This window comes from Chenopodium album, chromosome 22 (genome assembly GCF_948465745.1).
Source record: "Chenopodium album chromosome 22, dcCheAlbu1.1, whole genome shotgun sequence".
Classification (NCBI taxonomy): Eukaryota; Viridiplantae; Streptophyta; class Magnoliopsida; order Caryophyllales; family Amaranthaceae; genus Chenopodium; species Chenopodium album.
Window position 1 is genome coordinate 4934499 of NC_137855.1, and position 16459 is coordinate 4950957.

The 16459-nt window shown below is 34.4% G+C and overlaps 3 protein-coding genes across 3 annotated transcripts; all 3 read right to left on the reverse strand.

The window, feature by feature from the left end:
• Positions 1 to 6708: 6708 nt before the first annotated feature.
• LOC145605644 (small heat shock protein, chloroplastic-like) lies at positions 6709 to 7966 on the reverse strand. Its single transcript, XM_081661716.1, has 2 exons — positions 7644 to 7966; positions 6709 to 7285 (listed from the first exon to the last, which is right to left on the reverse strand). Exons 1-2 carry the CDS (start codon positions 7888 to 7890, stop codon positions 6978 to 6980), a joined length of 555 nt encoding a protein of 184 aa, XP_081517842.1. The 5' UTR covers positions 7891 to 7966; the 3' UTR covers positions 6709 to 6977.
• A 2858-nt stretch (positions 7967 to 10824) lies between these two features.
• Positions 10825 to 12479, reverse strand: LOC145605798 (small heat shock protein, chloroplastic-like). The gene is made up of 2 exons (XM_081661863.1): positions 11922 to 12479; positions 10825 to 11575 (listed from the first exon to the last, which is right to left on the reverse strand). Exons 1-2 carry the CDS (start codon positions 12139 to 12141, stop codon positions 11265 to 11267), a joined length of 531 nt encoding a protein of 176 aa, XP_081517989.1. The 5' UTR covers positions 12142 to 12479; the 3' UTR covers positions 10825 to 11264.
• An 825-nt stretch (positions 12480 to 13304) lies between these two features.
• On the reverse strand, positions 13305 to 14774 carry LOC145605857 (small heat shock protein, chloroplastic-like). The gene is made up of 2 exons (XM_081661922.1): positions 14406 to 14774; positions 13305 to 13863 (listed from the first exon to the last, which is right to left on the reverse strand). Exons 1-2 carry the CDS (start codon positions 14644 to 14646, stop codon positions 13556 to 13558), a joined length of 549 nt encoding a protein of 182 aa, XP_081518048.1. The 5' UTR covers positions 14647 to 14774; the 3' UTR covers positions 13305 to 13555.
• Between the last annotated feature and the right edge of the window lie 1685 nt (positions 14775 to 16459).

Genomic DNA, 16459 nt, shown 5'->3' on the forward strand with positions numbered 1-16459 from the left:
GAAAAAATATGGAGCTGATGATGCTGGTACTAAACGTTATTGTGTTAGTAAGTGGTTAAGTTTTCAAGTTGTTGATGATAAGCCTATTATTGATCAGATTCATGCTTATGAGAGTATTTGTATTAATATGGTTGCTGAAGGTCTGTCTATTTGTGATACTACCCTTGCTATTGTTCTTATTGAGAAACTCCCTCCCTCTTGGAAGGATTTTCGTAACCAACTCATGCACAAAAAGAAAGACCTAACCTTAGAGGAACTTGCTGCCCACCTCAAAATTGAGGAGGAAAACCGTATCAAAGACAAAACCCCTTCTGTTTTTCCTTCCTCTTCTTCTGCCAAAGCCAACCTTGTTGAACCCAAATCAAACAACCAGTCCAAAGCCAAAAACAGTAACCTTAAGCCTAATGGGAAAATTCAGAAGTACAAGTTTAAGGGAATCTGTTATGAGTGTGGTTTGACTGGTCACAGGGCTAGAGATTGCAGGGTCAAGAAGAAGAATGGGCAAAGTCAAGCAAACCTTATTGAGGATTCTGACGTTATTGTTGCTGTTGTTTTAGAAGCTAACTTTACAGGTAATGCTGCTGAGTGGATTGTTGACACTGGAGCTACCAGGCACATCTGCGCCAACAAGGACATGTTCACTACCTATGACAAGGTTGAAGGTGAAAATGTCTTCATGGGCAACTCAGCTTCTGCTTCTATCCAAGGCAAAGGGAAGATCGTTCTCGCTCTCACTTCTGGAAAATTGCTTACTCTCACTAATGTTTTGCATGTTCCAGAAATGCGCAGGAATTTAATTTCTGGCAGTTTGCTCATGAAAGCTGGACTGAAGCTCTCCTTTGATTCTGATAGATTAGTTCTTACTCGCAATGGGGAATTTGTGGGGAAGGGCTTTTGTAATGGGGGGCTTTTTACTCTTGATGTTAAAATTGACACTATGAATAAGAATGCTAGTACTTCTTCTGCTTATATTGCTGAGTCTATTGATTTATGGCATGCTAGATTAGGTCACGTTAATTTTGATTCTGTTAAAAGGCTTAAACACTTAAATTTGATTCCAAGTTTTTCTAAAACTGATTTTTCGAAATGTCAAGTTTGTGTTGAAGCCAAATTTACTAAGAAGCCATTTAAATCAGTAGATAGACAGACTGAAGTACTAGAACTTGTTCATAGTGACTTAGGTGATTTTAATAATCACGAAAGTAGAGGGGGTAAAAAGTATTATATTACTTTTGTTGATGATTGTTCACGTTTTTGCATGGTTTATCTTCTCAGGTCTAAGGACGAAGCTGAGGAAATGTTCCTCAAATATAAAGCTGAGGTAGAAAACCAGTTAGACAAAAAGATCAAGAGGGTTAGGAGTGACAGGGGTGGTGAGTACAGCCCTGACACTCTTAAGGCATTTTGTGAGCAACTTGGCATTGTTCATGAGACGACGGCTCCCTATTCACCCGAACAAAACGGTATAGCTGAAAGGAAAAATAGAACTTTAAAGAATATGATGAATTCTATGCTTATTAGTTCTGGGCTTCCTAATAACATGTGGGGGGAAGCTATTCTTTCTGCTTGTCATGTTTTGAACAGGGTTCCTCACAAGAAGCTTGACAAGACTCCATACGAAATATGGAAAGGTCGAGCGCCAAACCTAAAATACTTGAAAGTGTGGGGGTGCCTAGCAAAAGTAGGCATACCTAGCTTCAAGAGGGATAAGATTGGTCCCAAAACTGTTGATGCTATTTTTATTGGCTATGCTTATCAAAGTGCAGCTTATCGTTTCTTTGTTAAAGGTGCTAACAATTCTTATGCAGGTGGTCATATCATTGAAGCAAGAGATGCTGAGTTCTTTGAGAACATTTTCCCTTTGAAAATGTCTCCTTCTAATGATAGTGAATTGCATGCTAGTAGTTCTGTTAGTTTACCTATTGCTAATGCTCCTATTACTAACGATGATTCTGTTTTGGAGCCAAGGAGAAGCAAAAGGGCAAGAAAGGAAAATAGTTTTGGTCCTGATTTTATTACTTCTTATTTATCTGAATCTTCCTTAATTGATGATGATTTTGTGCATATTTTTGTTTTGGAAGATGATCCAAGAACCTATGATGAGGCAATGGGGTCAGTTGATGCTGTTTTTTGGAAAGAAGCAATTGATAGTGAATTACAATCAATTCTCAATAATAACACTTGGGAATTGGTTGAACTTCCTAGAGGTTGTAAGCCCATTACTTGTAAATGGATCTTTCGGAAAAAATTAAAGGCCGATGGATCCATAGACAAGTATAAGGCAAGGATAGTGGTAAGGGGTTTTACTCAAAAGTTTGGCATTGATTATTTTGATACTTACTCCCCCGTTACTAAAATTGCAACCATTAGGACTTTAATTGCTCTTGCTTGCATTTTTGGTCTTGTTGTTCATCAAATGGATGTCAAAACTGCTTTTTTGAATGGTGACTTGGATGAGGAGATTTACATGGTCCAACCTGAAGGGTTCGTTGTTCCAGGACAAGAGGAGAAGGTTTGTAAGTTAGTCAAGTCATTGTATGGGCTTAAACAAGCTCCAAAGCAATGGCATGACAAATTCGATAAGACTATGACTGGTAATGGTTTTCATGTTAATGAAGGTGACTCTTGTGTTTATTTTAAGCATGATAGTCATGGTTGTGTAATTATTTGTCTTTATGTGGATGATATGTTGATTTTTGGGACTAACTTGGATCGTGTAAATGAGACAAAACAGTTTTTGAGTTCGAATTTTGAAATGAAAGACATGGGTGAGGCAGATGTGATTTTGGGAGTAAAAATCAAGAGGACTCCAAATGGCATCTGTCTTAATCAGTCACACTATGTTGAAAAACTTCTTAAAAAGTTTGAATCATTTAATGTCGATCCAGTTAAGACTCCCTATGACCCAAGTTTCCACTTAAAGAAAAATAATGGTAATCCAGTTAATCAGTCTGAATATGCTAGAATTATTGGTAGTGTTATGTTTCTTATGAACTACACTAGACCTGACATTGCTTATTCTGTTAGTAGGTTGAGCAGGTACACTCATAATCCAAGCAGTGATCATTGGATTGCTCTAAGGAGGTTGCTTAGGTACCTTAAGGGTACTATGGATTGGGGTTTGCATTACTCCAAATAACCTGGAGTTTTGGAGGGTGTTTGTGATGCCAACTGGGTATCCGATAATGATGAAGTTAACTCCACTAGTGGCTATGTCTTCACCCTTGGGGGTGGAGTCGTATCCTGGAAATCTTGTAAGCAATCTTGTACTGCTATGTCTACTATGGAATCTGAGTTTATTGCTCTTGAATTGGCAGGTCATGAGGCAGAATGGTTGAGGAACATGCTTGCAGATATTCCACTGTGGGGGAAGCCAGCTCCTTCAGTTGCACTTCATTGTGATTCGCAAGCTGCTATTGCTGTTGCACACAACCATGCCTATAATGGGAAGAAGAGACACATCCGTCTGAGGCATAAAGCCGTCAGAAATTTGTTGTCTGAAGGGGTGATATCACTGGACTATGTTAAGTCCGAAAAGAACATTGCGGATCCGTTAACTAAAGGCCTATGTAAAAAACTAGTTTTGGAAACATCGGAAGAGATGGGGCTAAAGCCCGTTGTATGAATTGTGAAATAATGAACTCCTACTCACTATGAGTTCAAAGGGGAACGTTATGTAATAATTCGGAAGCACATTTTTATTTTTGTCCATCTCTAGATGTTTGTTTTGTGCTTAGCTACATATGAGAAGGAGGTTGAGCATACGGCTCTTAATGAACCCATATCCATATTTTTGGAGGTGTGTTGTAGCTCACACTTGATGGAGTTCACCTACTTAGGTGTGGAAGTGTGGCCGCTTCCTATGAGTATTTCGTGGGCTTATACTCTAGAGCACCTATGAGCATCCAGGCTGGACGTATGGCCAGTATAATGCGTCACCTTTATTCGCGGAATTTCAGAATATTATACATGTTCAATTGTGTGGCTCAAAGTGACGGGTCCCTAACTCCCTATTGAGTTCAAGACGAAGGTCACTTGGTAGGTGAGGGATCATAGCTTGATGTCCACTATGTGTTAATTCAAGTCGCGAGACATTGACACTTATGCAATTGTTTTGTTTTGCCCAGAATTCATTTTTTCATTCTTTTTCATATCTTCGAACCTGTGGGGGATTGTTGGAAGTTCTTGATATAAAACAAGAGTGTTGGGAAAAATAAGAGAGAGAGAGAGAAAAATAAATGAAAGGGGAAAAGTCCCACATTGATTGGGGAGGAAGGTTTTTCCTTGTTTTTATAATGTAGTGCTTTAGCACTACTCAGTTGAGTGAGTTGGAGGTGTGTGTTACTCCACACACACACACACGCGCGCGCGCCGAGCCGAGCCGAGCCGGGTCGGGTCGGGCTCGGGCCTCGGGACTTGGGGTCTTGGGGAATGCGATGCGCGGGCGTGGGTCTTTGTTATCTTTTTGGAGAAATTTTATTTCCTTTTTCTTGTTAACAGAATATTCCCAAGTATCCGTTTTTTGACTGTTGGGATTTTCTGACTGTTGTTGGAATTAATCAGCCATTAATCCCTTGATTTTAGCTGATTAATTCACTCCCTTGTTTCTTGCCTCGTTTGTTGACTGACTAGATTAATCTGGTCATTTTCTTGGCCAGATTCTTCCCACCTTTCATGCTTTCCGTTTTTCCTCTTCACCCTATAAATATTCGGTGGTTTTCTTAGCCAAAATACACAACACAATCAGTCTTCTCTCTTCTCTAAACTTATCTAAACACATGTTCTTTCTGTTCTGTTTTCTGGGCAAGTATTCTGAGTTCCAGTCGGGTTTGTGAGTGCACATAAACTCCGGCGCCGTGCTTATCCTGGAGGGCGACCGCAATTGTCTACTGCACCGGGAGGTAGCGCGGAATCGTCTTTTAGGTCAGTGGTTCTCCACGACGCAGCTATTGTCAGTTTGGTTCACGCATCAAGAGATAAGTTATTTCTGTTTTATTGCTTATTAGTGTAACACCATTGAGCCCTTTACTTTCAGGACAAACGAGAAGAAAGCTAGTTCGGACAAGCCTTATAAATATCTTTATGATTATTTTTATTACAACGCGGAAAATGGTGACACAAAGAAGGCTAGTCTGAGCAAGCCTTATAAGTATCTCTATGATTATTTTTATTATAACGCAGGAAATAATGGTGAAATGAAGGAGGCTAGTCCGAACAAGCCTTATAAATACCTCTATGATTATTTTTATTACAACGCAGAAAATGGTGATCAAATGAAGAAGGCTAGCTCGAACAAGCCTTATAAATATCTCTATGATTACTTTTTTTATAACGCAGAAAATGGTGATCAAATGAAGAAGGCTGGCTCGAACAAGCCTTATAAATATCTCTATGATTACTTTTATTATAATGCAGAAAATGGTGATCAAATGAAGAAGGTTGGCTCGAACAAGCCTTATAAATATCTCTATGATTACTTTTCTTATAAAGCAGACAATGGTGACACGAAGGCTAATAGAGTGACATTCAAAACCAAACCCGATGAAAAGGATTCTAAAGAGACTCTACCCGTTCATCCAAATTCACTTCATCACCATCATCCTCACCATTTCATGCACAATGATAATAATGTAAACACAGATGAATTTAGCTCGACGACTTCTCCTAGTGATACATTATTTTTCATTGAGAAAAACTTGCAAGTTGGAATGAAGTTGCCACAAGATTTCCAAAAGATTCAAACACGCCCTATTTTGCCTAAACACATTGTTCAATCCTTCCCCTTTGCCTACGAAAACTTCACAGATATACTCTCTTTGTTTTCAATTAAATCCGAGTCTGAAGATGCAACCGATATTAAAGACACCCTCCACCTATGTTTTAAAAGACCAAAGGGTATCGAAGAAAATAGGTAATTTTTTTTAAGAGTAACATATGTTAACGATCAAAGTTGTGCATTATTATTATTATTATTTTTTTTTTAGTGTTTCTCAACAGTTAATAATACAAAATTACGCGTATTTGAATGACAGTACTTGTGCGCAATCCATAGAGGAGGTTGTTGATTTTGTGGTACGAGAGTTGGGCACGAATGAAGTAGAGGTAAAAACAATGGACAGAAAAATGGACGTGCCTAATGGAAGACAAGATTATGTGATAAAAAAGGTGAAAAAGTTGGATGTACCGGGCAATAATGCAGCAGTATGCCATAGGATAAAATATCCTTATACTGTGTACTATTGTCACCACCAACTAGGCATTGGCCATTACGACGTCACTTTGGTTAGCCTAGCGGGTACTGTGGTCCAGACTACGGCTATATGTCACTATGACACATACGCTTGGAACCCTAAGTCCCCGGTCCTTCGTGCCCTTGGTCTTAAACCCGGCGATTCACCACTTTGTCACTTCGCTTCCTTAAATGACATGTTTTGGAATCTCAAACCCGACGTCTCCAAGTCTCTTGACATGGCTCAGTAAGACTAATCGTATGATTGTGCAATTGTAGTCCTAAGCGTATGCATGCTACTGTGCATGTTTCTTGTTGTTTAATCATGAAATAAAGTTGTATGTTGTACGTGTGTGGTTTAGAGTGAGATGCATTTTTGTAATTTAAATTATCATGAACTGAAGTTGTTTTATGTGCAAGCTAATCATCATACAACTTTAAATTGACCTGATTTTAAACGACTTGATTATCACCTCTAATAATCACATAACATCCTTTGTCTTATACTCTTATTATAGTATGTGGCTCGATCGGGTCCAACAAACAAGCTAGTCATACAACTTACAAAGTTACAAAATACATTTCAAATGTAGTAACTAGTAAGTAGTTGAGCTTCTTTTTAAGTTACAAGCAAAGTAACTATGCAAAGTATTATAGCTCTCATATATTACACACCATTTATATATATATGTCTTCCAAAAAGTTTAGAAGACTTATTTCACAAGCAATAAGTTAATTATGAATAATTTTAAATGGATCTAACTGGAATATGAATAACTTTGTGCTCAAACTTGGTAATCTTAGGCACAGTAATGTAGAGAACACCATTCTTAAACACGGCGGTAGTTTCTTCCTTCCAAGTGTTAATAGGAAGTTGAACGCTACTATCATAAGGACCGAAAATCTTGTTTCCAAATGCATCAATGCCCCCTTCTCCTTTGATGACGAGTAAGTCATCTATAACTTCCACTTCTATGTTCTCAGCTGCAAGCCCTGGCATGTCAAACCACATCTTGATCTCATGCTCATCCTCAGAAGTATTCCAAGGTGTACGCACTGCACACGAATCACTGATTATTTGGGGGTATGTTTGGAAATCTAATCATACTCTATTTCAAATTTAGGACATACAAGAGCCCTAAATAACTACTTCTAGGAACCGTTAATCTATATACTTAACATGTATGGTAGGGGGAGATAAAATGTGGTAATTTATGAGCATTAATCTTTAATACCGTGCTCAATTAACTAATTAAAGTGATGACATAGATTTATGAATGAAAAACACGTATTTGGAGAGAGTAATGTATGCAATAATGTGGACAGTTAAAAATTTAACTTACTAAATTTAGAAAGTGATCTATTATTAAAGACGAATACATTTTTAAGGAGACGAGTGAATCGGAATTTTTACCATAAGGAGTGGTTTCAAGTAGGGCAACCTTCTTGTGGATTTGTTCAGCTGACATGGGCTCAATTCTTCTTGGGCCTGACTGTTGGGCTTTCACCACCAAAGAAGGCCTTGAAGAAGGTGTCTTAATTGGTGATGGTGTCACCGAAAGCCCAGAACGTGGGCCCAACCCAATTGGTAATGGGCTGGATGAGGCCCGGTTCAACACTATAGTTGAAGCAGCAGAGCATGTTAACACTTTACTTGCCATTGAAGATAAAAAACCTAAACTTACTAAATATAAACTTCACTAAAACAATTTTGTTAGATAAAAATAGTAAGTTGTTTGTTTATTCATTGTTGGGAGCTTATTTATAGATATATGTGGAGGTATAAATGGTAACTTGTTGAGTTATTGTCTTATGATAGATGCTTTTTCTTTTTGCTATAAGAAGCCTCGTTTCTAACACATGAATAAGAGGCTTCTCCTAGCAAAAAGACTTGAACAAAATTTGTGAAATTGACTCCATCCAAATCGAATTGGCTAAATTAAACAAATTTGATATGACTAATAGTAATTGATTAATTAGCAATTTTGCCAAATGTTACATGATCAGATAAATCAATTATCGTAAATTTTAAATGACTTTTTTTCGTCTAGATATAATTTAATCTTAATGCATTGTAAGTATACATCTATAAATTAAACGGGCTTGACCCTCATTTGCATCCAAAAAAAAAAAAAAAATTTGTTATACATCCACCTAATACAGAGTACTTGTTTTTGAGTATCCAACTCGATCAGTTAATTAACAGCTTAATATGATATTATTACCAATCCAAACAATTCAATTTTTGCATGCCTTTATGTTGCGAAATTGGGAGATGCCTTGTTACCTTGCTTAGGTTTGTGGTAAGACATCAATTCTACATACTTTTATCTTATCTTTTTTATATGCCAAAACCCCATTTGTAGAAATTGAATATGTTTCAAGTGTACATATCACGTATTCACGTGTGTATTATTTATAAACAATGAATTTTTTTTTGTTGACATGCGAATTATTATTTGTAAGTTAATAATTTTATTTACATTGGAAAATCATTCTTATAATTCTATTTAAATAAAGGTAATGATATATAACGTTTTAAAAAAAGACAAAAATATGTATTATCACTTATCAAATTTCTTTTAACTTCTTTATATACTACGTATTAGGGTTGCATGATTTATCTATCATTTTCCTATATAAAAATAATGGTGTGGGAAGAAATTTAGAAAGATAGTCTTGCCCTTGGACTGTAAAGGGTCGAGTTTGTCCCTGAGATGTCTGATGTGATTGGAAATATACTAGGGGTGTCTTCATTTGAATGTATATGTCAATATGTGGATTTGTTAATCAAAGATTGAAGGTTTTTATTCTCTTTATTTCTTGTGAAATACATACAATACGGAGTATAATGTTTGGAAATAATGATCTAGCATGTTTGACTTGCTAGCTAGAATAATTTTCACCAAAAAGTGGCTCACTACTTGTTTTCATTTCTTCCAGCTAATTTACTATTCACTAAGACTGAAATGTGTAATAATCATGCTAGATGAGGTTTGTGGTATACTAGTTTGAGTAATTTAGTCTTTATACTAAGTAGTAATATTTTAACAATTAGTGGTTCATGGAGGCGGATGTACCATGCGCATGGTACATCCGTTCCAAAAAAAAAAAGCGGAAAGAACATTGTATAGAGATGTAAAGAACATTTAGCTAAAATGAAAAGAACATTTAGTTAAAGTGAAAAGAACATGTTATAGAATTGTATAGATTAAAGAAATGAACATAACACTATCTTATAAAGAACATCATATCATTTTCAACCTTTTGTCACATTATTCTCAAATTCAACATTTATCCAGATTCATCAAATTTAAAAAAGGAAAATAAACAATGAATTTTATGATCACAAAATATTCTAATACAAATCTAAAGTAACACAATTAAAGAAAAATAAATACAAGACTTCATTCAAAATTACCTTCAATCTTTGATTAACAAATCCACATATTCACCTTCATTAAAAATCACTCCATTAACAAACAATGATCAAAAGCACCACGAAACTCGATCTAAATGCACAGCCATTGTCTTCTATCAGAAGAATTACTTTTTCTCTATAAATTTTCTAATTCTCTCTCTAAGATTTTTTATTCCTCTCTCTAAAAAAATTCAAACAAGTGAAATTAAACATGAAGAAATGTATAAATTTCTATTGAGATTGGGAAATAATTACTAAAACTCTTCAATTATTATGGAACAAATAATTCATTTAAAGATTGAAAAGCTAGATGTTCTTTAAAAAATACTACTCTGTATGTGTGTGTGTGTGTTTTTTTTTTGAATAAAAATAATATTCATTACATTATATTATCATGTTCTTTATTAATATTACGGATGTTCTTTAAATATATACAAAGAACATAAAAGTGGATGTTTTTTTTACAAAATAGTTATATGTTCTGTACAAAACAAATATATGTTCATTACAAAACATCCATATGTGATGTTCTTTATTAAATAATGATATGTTCTTTACATAACAGCTATATGTTGTTTACCGAACAACTATATGTTCATTCTGCCTTTTTTAAAGAAATCCGGATGCACGGAGCATGGTGCATCCGCCTCCATGATATGATAAAAATTTCAATATTTTAATGCTGATTGGACGGAGTTGGTTTGTAATGGTTTGTAACTACTTTATATTCGGAAAATGATTTTGACAAATCATAAGTTGATTTTGACACACCGTTTGTGAGAGCACAATTTTATATTATCTTCTCACATGGAGGCGTGCCGATATCAAATAAGGGTGTGGCAAATTCAATTTTAATAATTTTGGTACACTATAAGTTGGTTTTCGCACATCCTATGCGAAAGCACAATTTTTCATGCTCTTCTTACATAGAGGCGTGCCAATATCAATTAAGGGTGTGTCAAAAATCAATTTCCCTAATGGAGGCGTGCCAATATCAATTAAGGGTGTGTCAATATCTGATCTATCTGACTTAATTGTCTCCTTTTATAATGGATCTTGTTAACGAGCGCCTCGGGATATTAGATAAGGAATAATTATATTGATTGAAATAGGACTCGAGCCACTTACCACATAACATTTTTGTCTTATAATATACGAAGTAAATTGGTAAGTGGCTCCAGTCCAATACAAAACAAGCTGAGTAATAATAAAGCTTACAAAATATATTTTAAAATCAAAATTAAAATGTAGAAAGTTGAGTATCTTATTATTACAAAGTACATAATACAAAGTACATTTCTTATAACACACCATTATATTATTTTTGTAGGATAATTTTATAGTGGTCATTTGAAAATTCACTATAATAACTTTATATATAATGCATTATTATGCATAATTGATTGGTTAGTTTTTCCACATCATTTTGAAAATAATAATAAGAATTTCCAAAATAACAAAGATGATTTTTAAAATTTTGTATTAAAAACAGAAAAAGGAAATGAAAGTGATGATATGGACAAACTAATTTAACCAATTATAATGCTCCAGCATTAACCCTTTTCAAAAGACTACCGTAAAATTTTCAATTCATTTAAGTAATTATGAATATTATTAAGTGGATCTAACTGGAATATGTTGAACTTTGGGCTCAGAAGATTTGGTAATTTTAGGCACAGTAATATAGAGAACACCATTCTTAAACACAGCTGTAATTTCTTCTTTGACAGTATTAGTGGGAAGTTGAACCCTATTAGCATAAGGTTCAAAATTCTTGTTTCCAAATGCATCAACATCCCCATTTCCTTTGATGATGAGCAAGTCATCTACAACTTCCACTTCTATGTTTTCAGCTGCAAGCCCTGGCATGTCAAACCACATCCTGATCTCGTGGTCGTTCTCGGAAGTATTACAAGGTGTACGCTCTGCAAATTTAATGAATTTTGATTAATTTGTGGGGGTATGTTTGGAAATCTAATCATAATTAATTTCAAATTTAGGAAAAGAGTGTGGACAACTATTTCTAGGAAGGGTAATGTACTAATGTGTGTATACTTATTACAACACGTATTATAGACGGCATTTAAATGGAGTACCACTGTACCACTTACACATGACAACATAGATTTATGAAGAAACTTGCAAATTTGAAAATATACATTTGTATAATATGATTAGTTGAAAAAATAGCATATCAAATTTAGAAAATAATCTAGTAATTATTTTTTTTTGGTGTTTAGAAAGTCACAAGGGCGAGTGATGAGATCTCACCTATATACGTCACCATTGGCTCAATTCTCTTTGGACCTCCTGTCTGTTGGGCTCTCACCACCAAAGAAGGCCTTGAAGAAGGAATATTAATTAGTGATGGCATCACCAAGAGCCTAGAACGTAGGCCCAACCCAATCGGTAATGGGCTTTCTGAGGCCCGGTTTGACACTGGAGTTGAAGCAGGAGTGCATGTTAACATTGTTAACACTTTGCTTGCCATTAAAGAAAAAAAGAAAAAAGGTAAAATTACTAAAAATAAACTTTAACTAAAACAATTTTTGTGAGATAAAATGTAAGTTGTTTGTTTATTCATCGATTGGGAGCTTATTTATAGAGATATATGTGGAGGTATAAATGGTAACTTGTTGAGTTATTGTTTTGTGATGCCGTTTCTTTTTGCTATAAGAAGCCTCATTTCTTACGCATGGAGTCATGGAGGCTTCTCCTACCAAAAAGACTCACGTATCAAAAGAAAAAAAAAAAGTGAAATTGACTCTATCCAAACCGAATAGGCTAAAGAAATATTACGTGGCTAGTACAAATTAGTTTCATATGGAGTACTCGGTACTATTTTTAAATTTTTTTAGCGATAGATATAGCACAATATTACATGAGTATGTAGTGCACGACATTGGTTATTCGGTAGTACATATTACTGAGAGTACGTAGTACACGACATTGGTTATTCGGTAGTACATATTACTGAGAGTACGTAGTACACGACATTGGTTATTCGGTAGTACATATTACTGAGAGTACGTAGTACACGACATTGGTTATTCGGTAGTACATACACTTCATCATACTATTACTATTACTCCAACCCTTCCGTAGTACGTATGACTAATAGTACGTAGTGCACCACATTTGTTATAAAATTTTCGATCCAAACAATTTAAGTTTTGTGTTTATGTTGTGAAATTAGGAGCATCGTTACTTTGCTTAGGTTTGTAGTAAGACATCAACTCCACACAGTTATCTTTTTAATATGCCAAAACCCCATTTTTAGGAATTGAATCTGATTCAAGTGCACTTATCAGTTATCACTTCATATAAAATCAAAAAACTCTATTCAATCACGTCCATAGGACCATTAACACTTATAATGCTAACATACATTTATTTTTAACTGGCAATATGTTTTAACTTTGTACACTAGTCATATAACTTACTTTGACTTCGTTTTGTGATTAATGTTAAGAAAAAACATAATCATATGAAGTTTTGTTAGATTCGTCTCAATGTCTAATTTCTAAATATCAAAATTTTATTCATTTTGCTAAACATATATACATTTACACCTAAATGACATAGTCAACTAATTAATATGAGGCGAAAGAAGTATTATTTATACGGAATGCTCTCCAAAAATAATATCATAAAGTTTTCAAAATCACGTGTAGCGCATGCCCAAAAGTTAAAAACATACAAGTATCTTATATTATGTCATAAGATATTAATTAAGCAACAAAGTCATACAACTTGAAACATTGAAGCAAAGAAGTGTGTAGAGAGCTTCTCTATCACACAGTAGTTATTCAAATACAAATTTTTAAACACACACAAAACCTAGTCTCCCATATAGAAGTATTGAAGACATTTAATTCATATGCAATAACTTGTACGAAAATTAATTAAACGGATCTAACTGGAACATGGATGATTTTGTGCTCAAATTTGGTGATCTTAGGCACAGTTATGTAGAGAACACCATTCTTAAACACGGCCGTGATCTCTTCCTTCCAAGAGTTAAGGGGGAGTTGAACCCTACTATCGTAAGGACTAAATATCTTGTTTCCAAATGCATCAACTCCGCCGTCTCCCTTGATCACAAGCAAGTCGTCGACAACATTTACATCGATGTTTTCAGCTGATAGTCCTGGCATGTCAAACCACATCCTGATCTCGTGGTCATCCTCATTCGTATTCCAAGGGGTACGCACTACAAAAAATAACAAATTTTAAGCGAAGGTATAGTTATTATCATACTACTCCCTCCGTCCCTAAATTACATTCCCGTTTTCCTCTATTATGTGAGGAATAAATGCAAGAAATAGGAATGTAATTTAGGGACGGAGGGAGTATATTTTTATACCATGGTATAATTTAACCTGACCTATATATAGACAAGTGAGTCAACTGAACCCTTTTTATAATTGGACCAGAAAAATTGATTGATGTGTGTCCATACCTAGCTAATTAGCAATACTCCTATAAATGAACCCCTTTGAACAGTAACAAGTGAGTACTAAAACCAAATAAATCACATGTACTCAATTCCAATGTACAATGTTGTCAAAGTAGTTTTTAAAAAAAAAAGAGTAACTAGTGAAATATAGAAAATACAAGAATAACTAACCCATTGTGGTAAAAAAGAAAAAGCAATTTTTTTTAATATATTATTTTCATGCAAAGTATGAGGAAAAAAAAACAAACAAACAAACTTTAAAAAGCAGTTGAAGGAGGGTGTAATACAATACTTACCATAAGGAGAGGTCTCAAGGAGGGCAACCTTTTTGTGGAAATGGTCAGGTGACATTGGATCCATTTTCTTAGGACTTCCTCCTTGTTGGGCTCTCACCACCATTGAAGGGGTCTTCAATGATGGTGTTAGGGACACCCCGGCACGTTGCCCGAAACCAGCTAGGGCCGGGCTGCGGCCGGAGACCGTGTGGTTTGACACCATAGTGGCAGCACTAGAGCATGTCAATGTGTTGCTTGCCATTGAAGATGAGTGAGTTGAGCTTGCTAAGACTATAATTAGGATATAATTAGATGTAAATAAATGTAAATTGCAAGTTGTATGTTTGTTCACTCATTATTAGCTTATATATAGTTATGTAGGGAGATTAATAAATTATAAAACGGTTGAGTTTTAAGTCTTTTTTGTAGGGGAAGTTTCATTATTATTTCATATTATTGATATATACTCTATCTCTATACTCAAATTAAAGCAAAGTATATATCCTAAATAAAATTAAAAAATTAATTAAAGTAATTCAGCTTCTGCTAGAAAAAAGATGTAGAGTACATTATATATACTACTATTATAACATTTTATAAGTGCCCTATCTATTTACGAAGCACTTTAAAGAGTTCTTTACAGTTTGTAATGTCCATTTGTTTGAAAAATTGATGGAGTAATTATGGAGAATGGAATTTCTCCTATTTAAGAGCACAAATTTTACGTGAGAATCTCTATTTAGTTGTCGGGAACACCAAAAACTAGATATATCCAATATTTTTATTGTACATCATGAATCATGATTATTGTTACAAATTACAATAATTTAATATGTAGATCAAATACTCACAATTCATGCTCTTTGATAATTGTTCTTTCATTCTGAAAAACTCGAAATTGAAAAGAAGTAATACTCACACTAATATCATAATGAGAAGTGCCCTAACAATGCAAATTGAAACAAAATAATACATTCATGTATTGCATGTATTAAATTAGCAAGTTAGGCCTCTTGGAAATTAAACGTTGGAAATAGAACTAATGCTAGCTCGGATAAGTCAAGTTAATTAAATTCTAATATTCTATTAAGTTAAGATAAGATAAGCCAACTTTAGAACCATTAAGCTAGATAAGTTAACTTCAAGGTTAGTAACCCCGTACCGTGTAAAGTGAGCTTGAGTGAAAAAACACACCCTAATAAGTAATAGTGTACTTAATAAGCATAAAATTTGTACATCATGCTATTGCATGATGAAGTATATTATTCTACATACATAATTCCCAATAATAATACATGGATCCAAAGTAAAGAAAATTCCATTTTATGTAGTAAAGTAGTATACTTCGTTTTAGTTTTATAACATAATTTTGGCTTTTTAAAGCTTTTGGCTTTTGCATAGTACACAACACTGTATGATCCTATATGCTTTAAGTACATTCTAATTATGAAATTGCTGATTTCGACACTAACATATGCGACAATTAGTTTAATAGTTTTACAGTATAGGATGTATAATCAGATCGCATCATTTTTTGGCTTAGTCGTCATTGACTGACACTTTATTTGCACTACCAAAAAAAACCAGGCAAATTAGTTTTAACCACCTTTCTTATACTCCTCCGTTCCACACCTTTTTAAAAAAAAAAAATAAAATACTCCTCCGTTCCACAATGATGTTCTTGTTTGGAATCTTTGACTTTTTTAAGAAAGAAAGAATCTTCTAAATTTCTCTTAATCTATAACAATAAATATAGTCATGTGGGATCTAGTTTGATTCTTCTTGGTGAGTAGATTATTAATATCTAACTTTTATAATTTTTGCTAGTGTGAGATTAAAGATATTTGCGGTCAAAGTTGGGTAAAAATTTGCATCGATTTATGAAACAGGAACATCATTTTGAAACGGAAGGAGTATCACTTTATTAAAATAACTACGGAGTACATTTTATGCTTTCCAAGTGTTGATTTGAGGTTACTTATTGAACTTATCATATCAAAACATAAGGTATTGTTGTGTTGAGGAATGAGAATACATTAAAGTTTAAACTTATTAACTCTAAATTTAACCTTCTT

Bases quoted from the DNA above. Each gene is read 5' to 3' on its own strand.
- LOC145605644 (XM_081661716.1), bottom strand. From the start codon at position 7,890: ATGGCAAGTAAAGTGTTAACATGCTCTGCTGCTTCAACTATAGTGTTG. The intron at 7,286-7,643 runs GTAAAAATTCCG...ATTCGTGTGCAG, and splicing joins ACTTGAAACCACTCCTTATG to TGCGTACACCTTGGAATACT.
- LOC145605798 (XM_081661863.1), bottom strand. From the start codon at position 12,141: ATGGCAAGCAAAGTGTTAACAATGTTAACATGCACTCCTGCTTCAACT. The intron at 11,576-11,921 runs GTGAGATCTCAT...TTAAATTTGCAG, and splicing joins GCCAATGGTGACGTATATAG to AGCGTACACCTTGTAATACT.
- LOC145605857 (XM_081661922.1), bottom strand. From the start codon at position 14,646: ATGGCAAGCAACACATTGACATGCTCTAGTGCTGCCACTATGGTGTCA. The intron at 13,864-14,405 runs GTAAGTATTGTA...TATTTTTTGTAG, and splicing joins CCTTGAGACCTCTCCTTATG to TGCGTACCCCTTGGAATACG.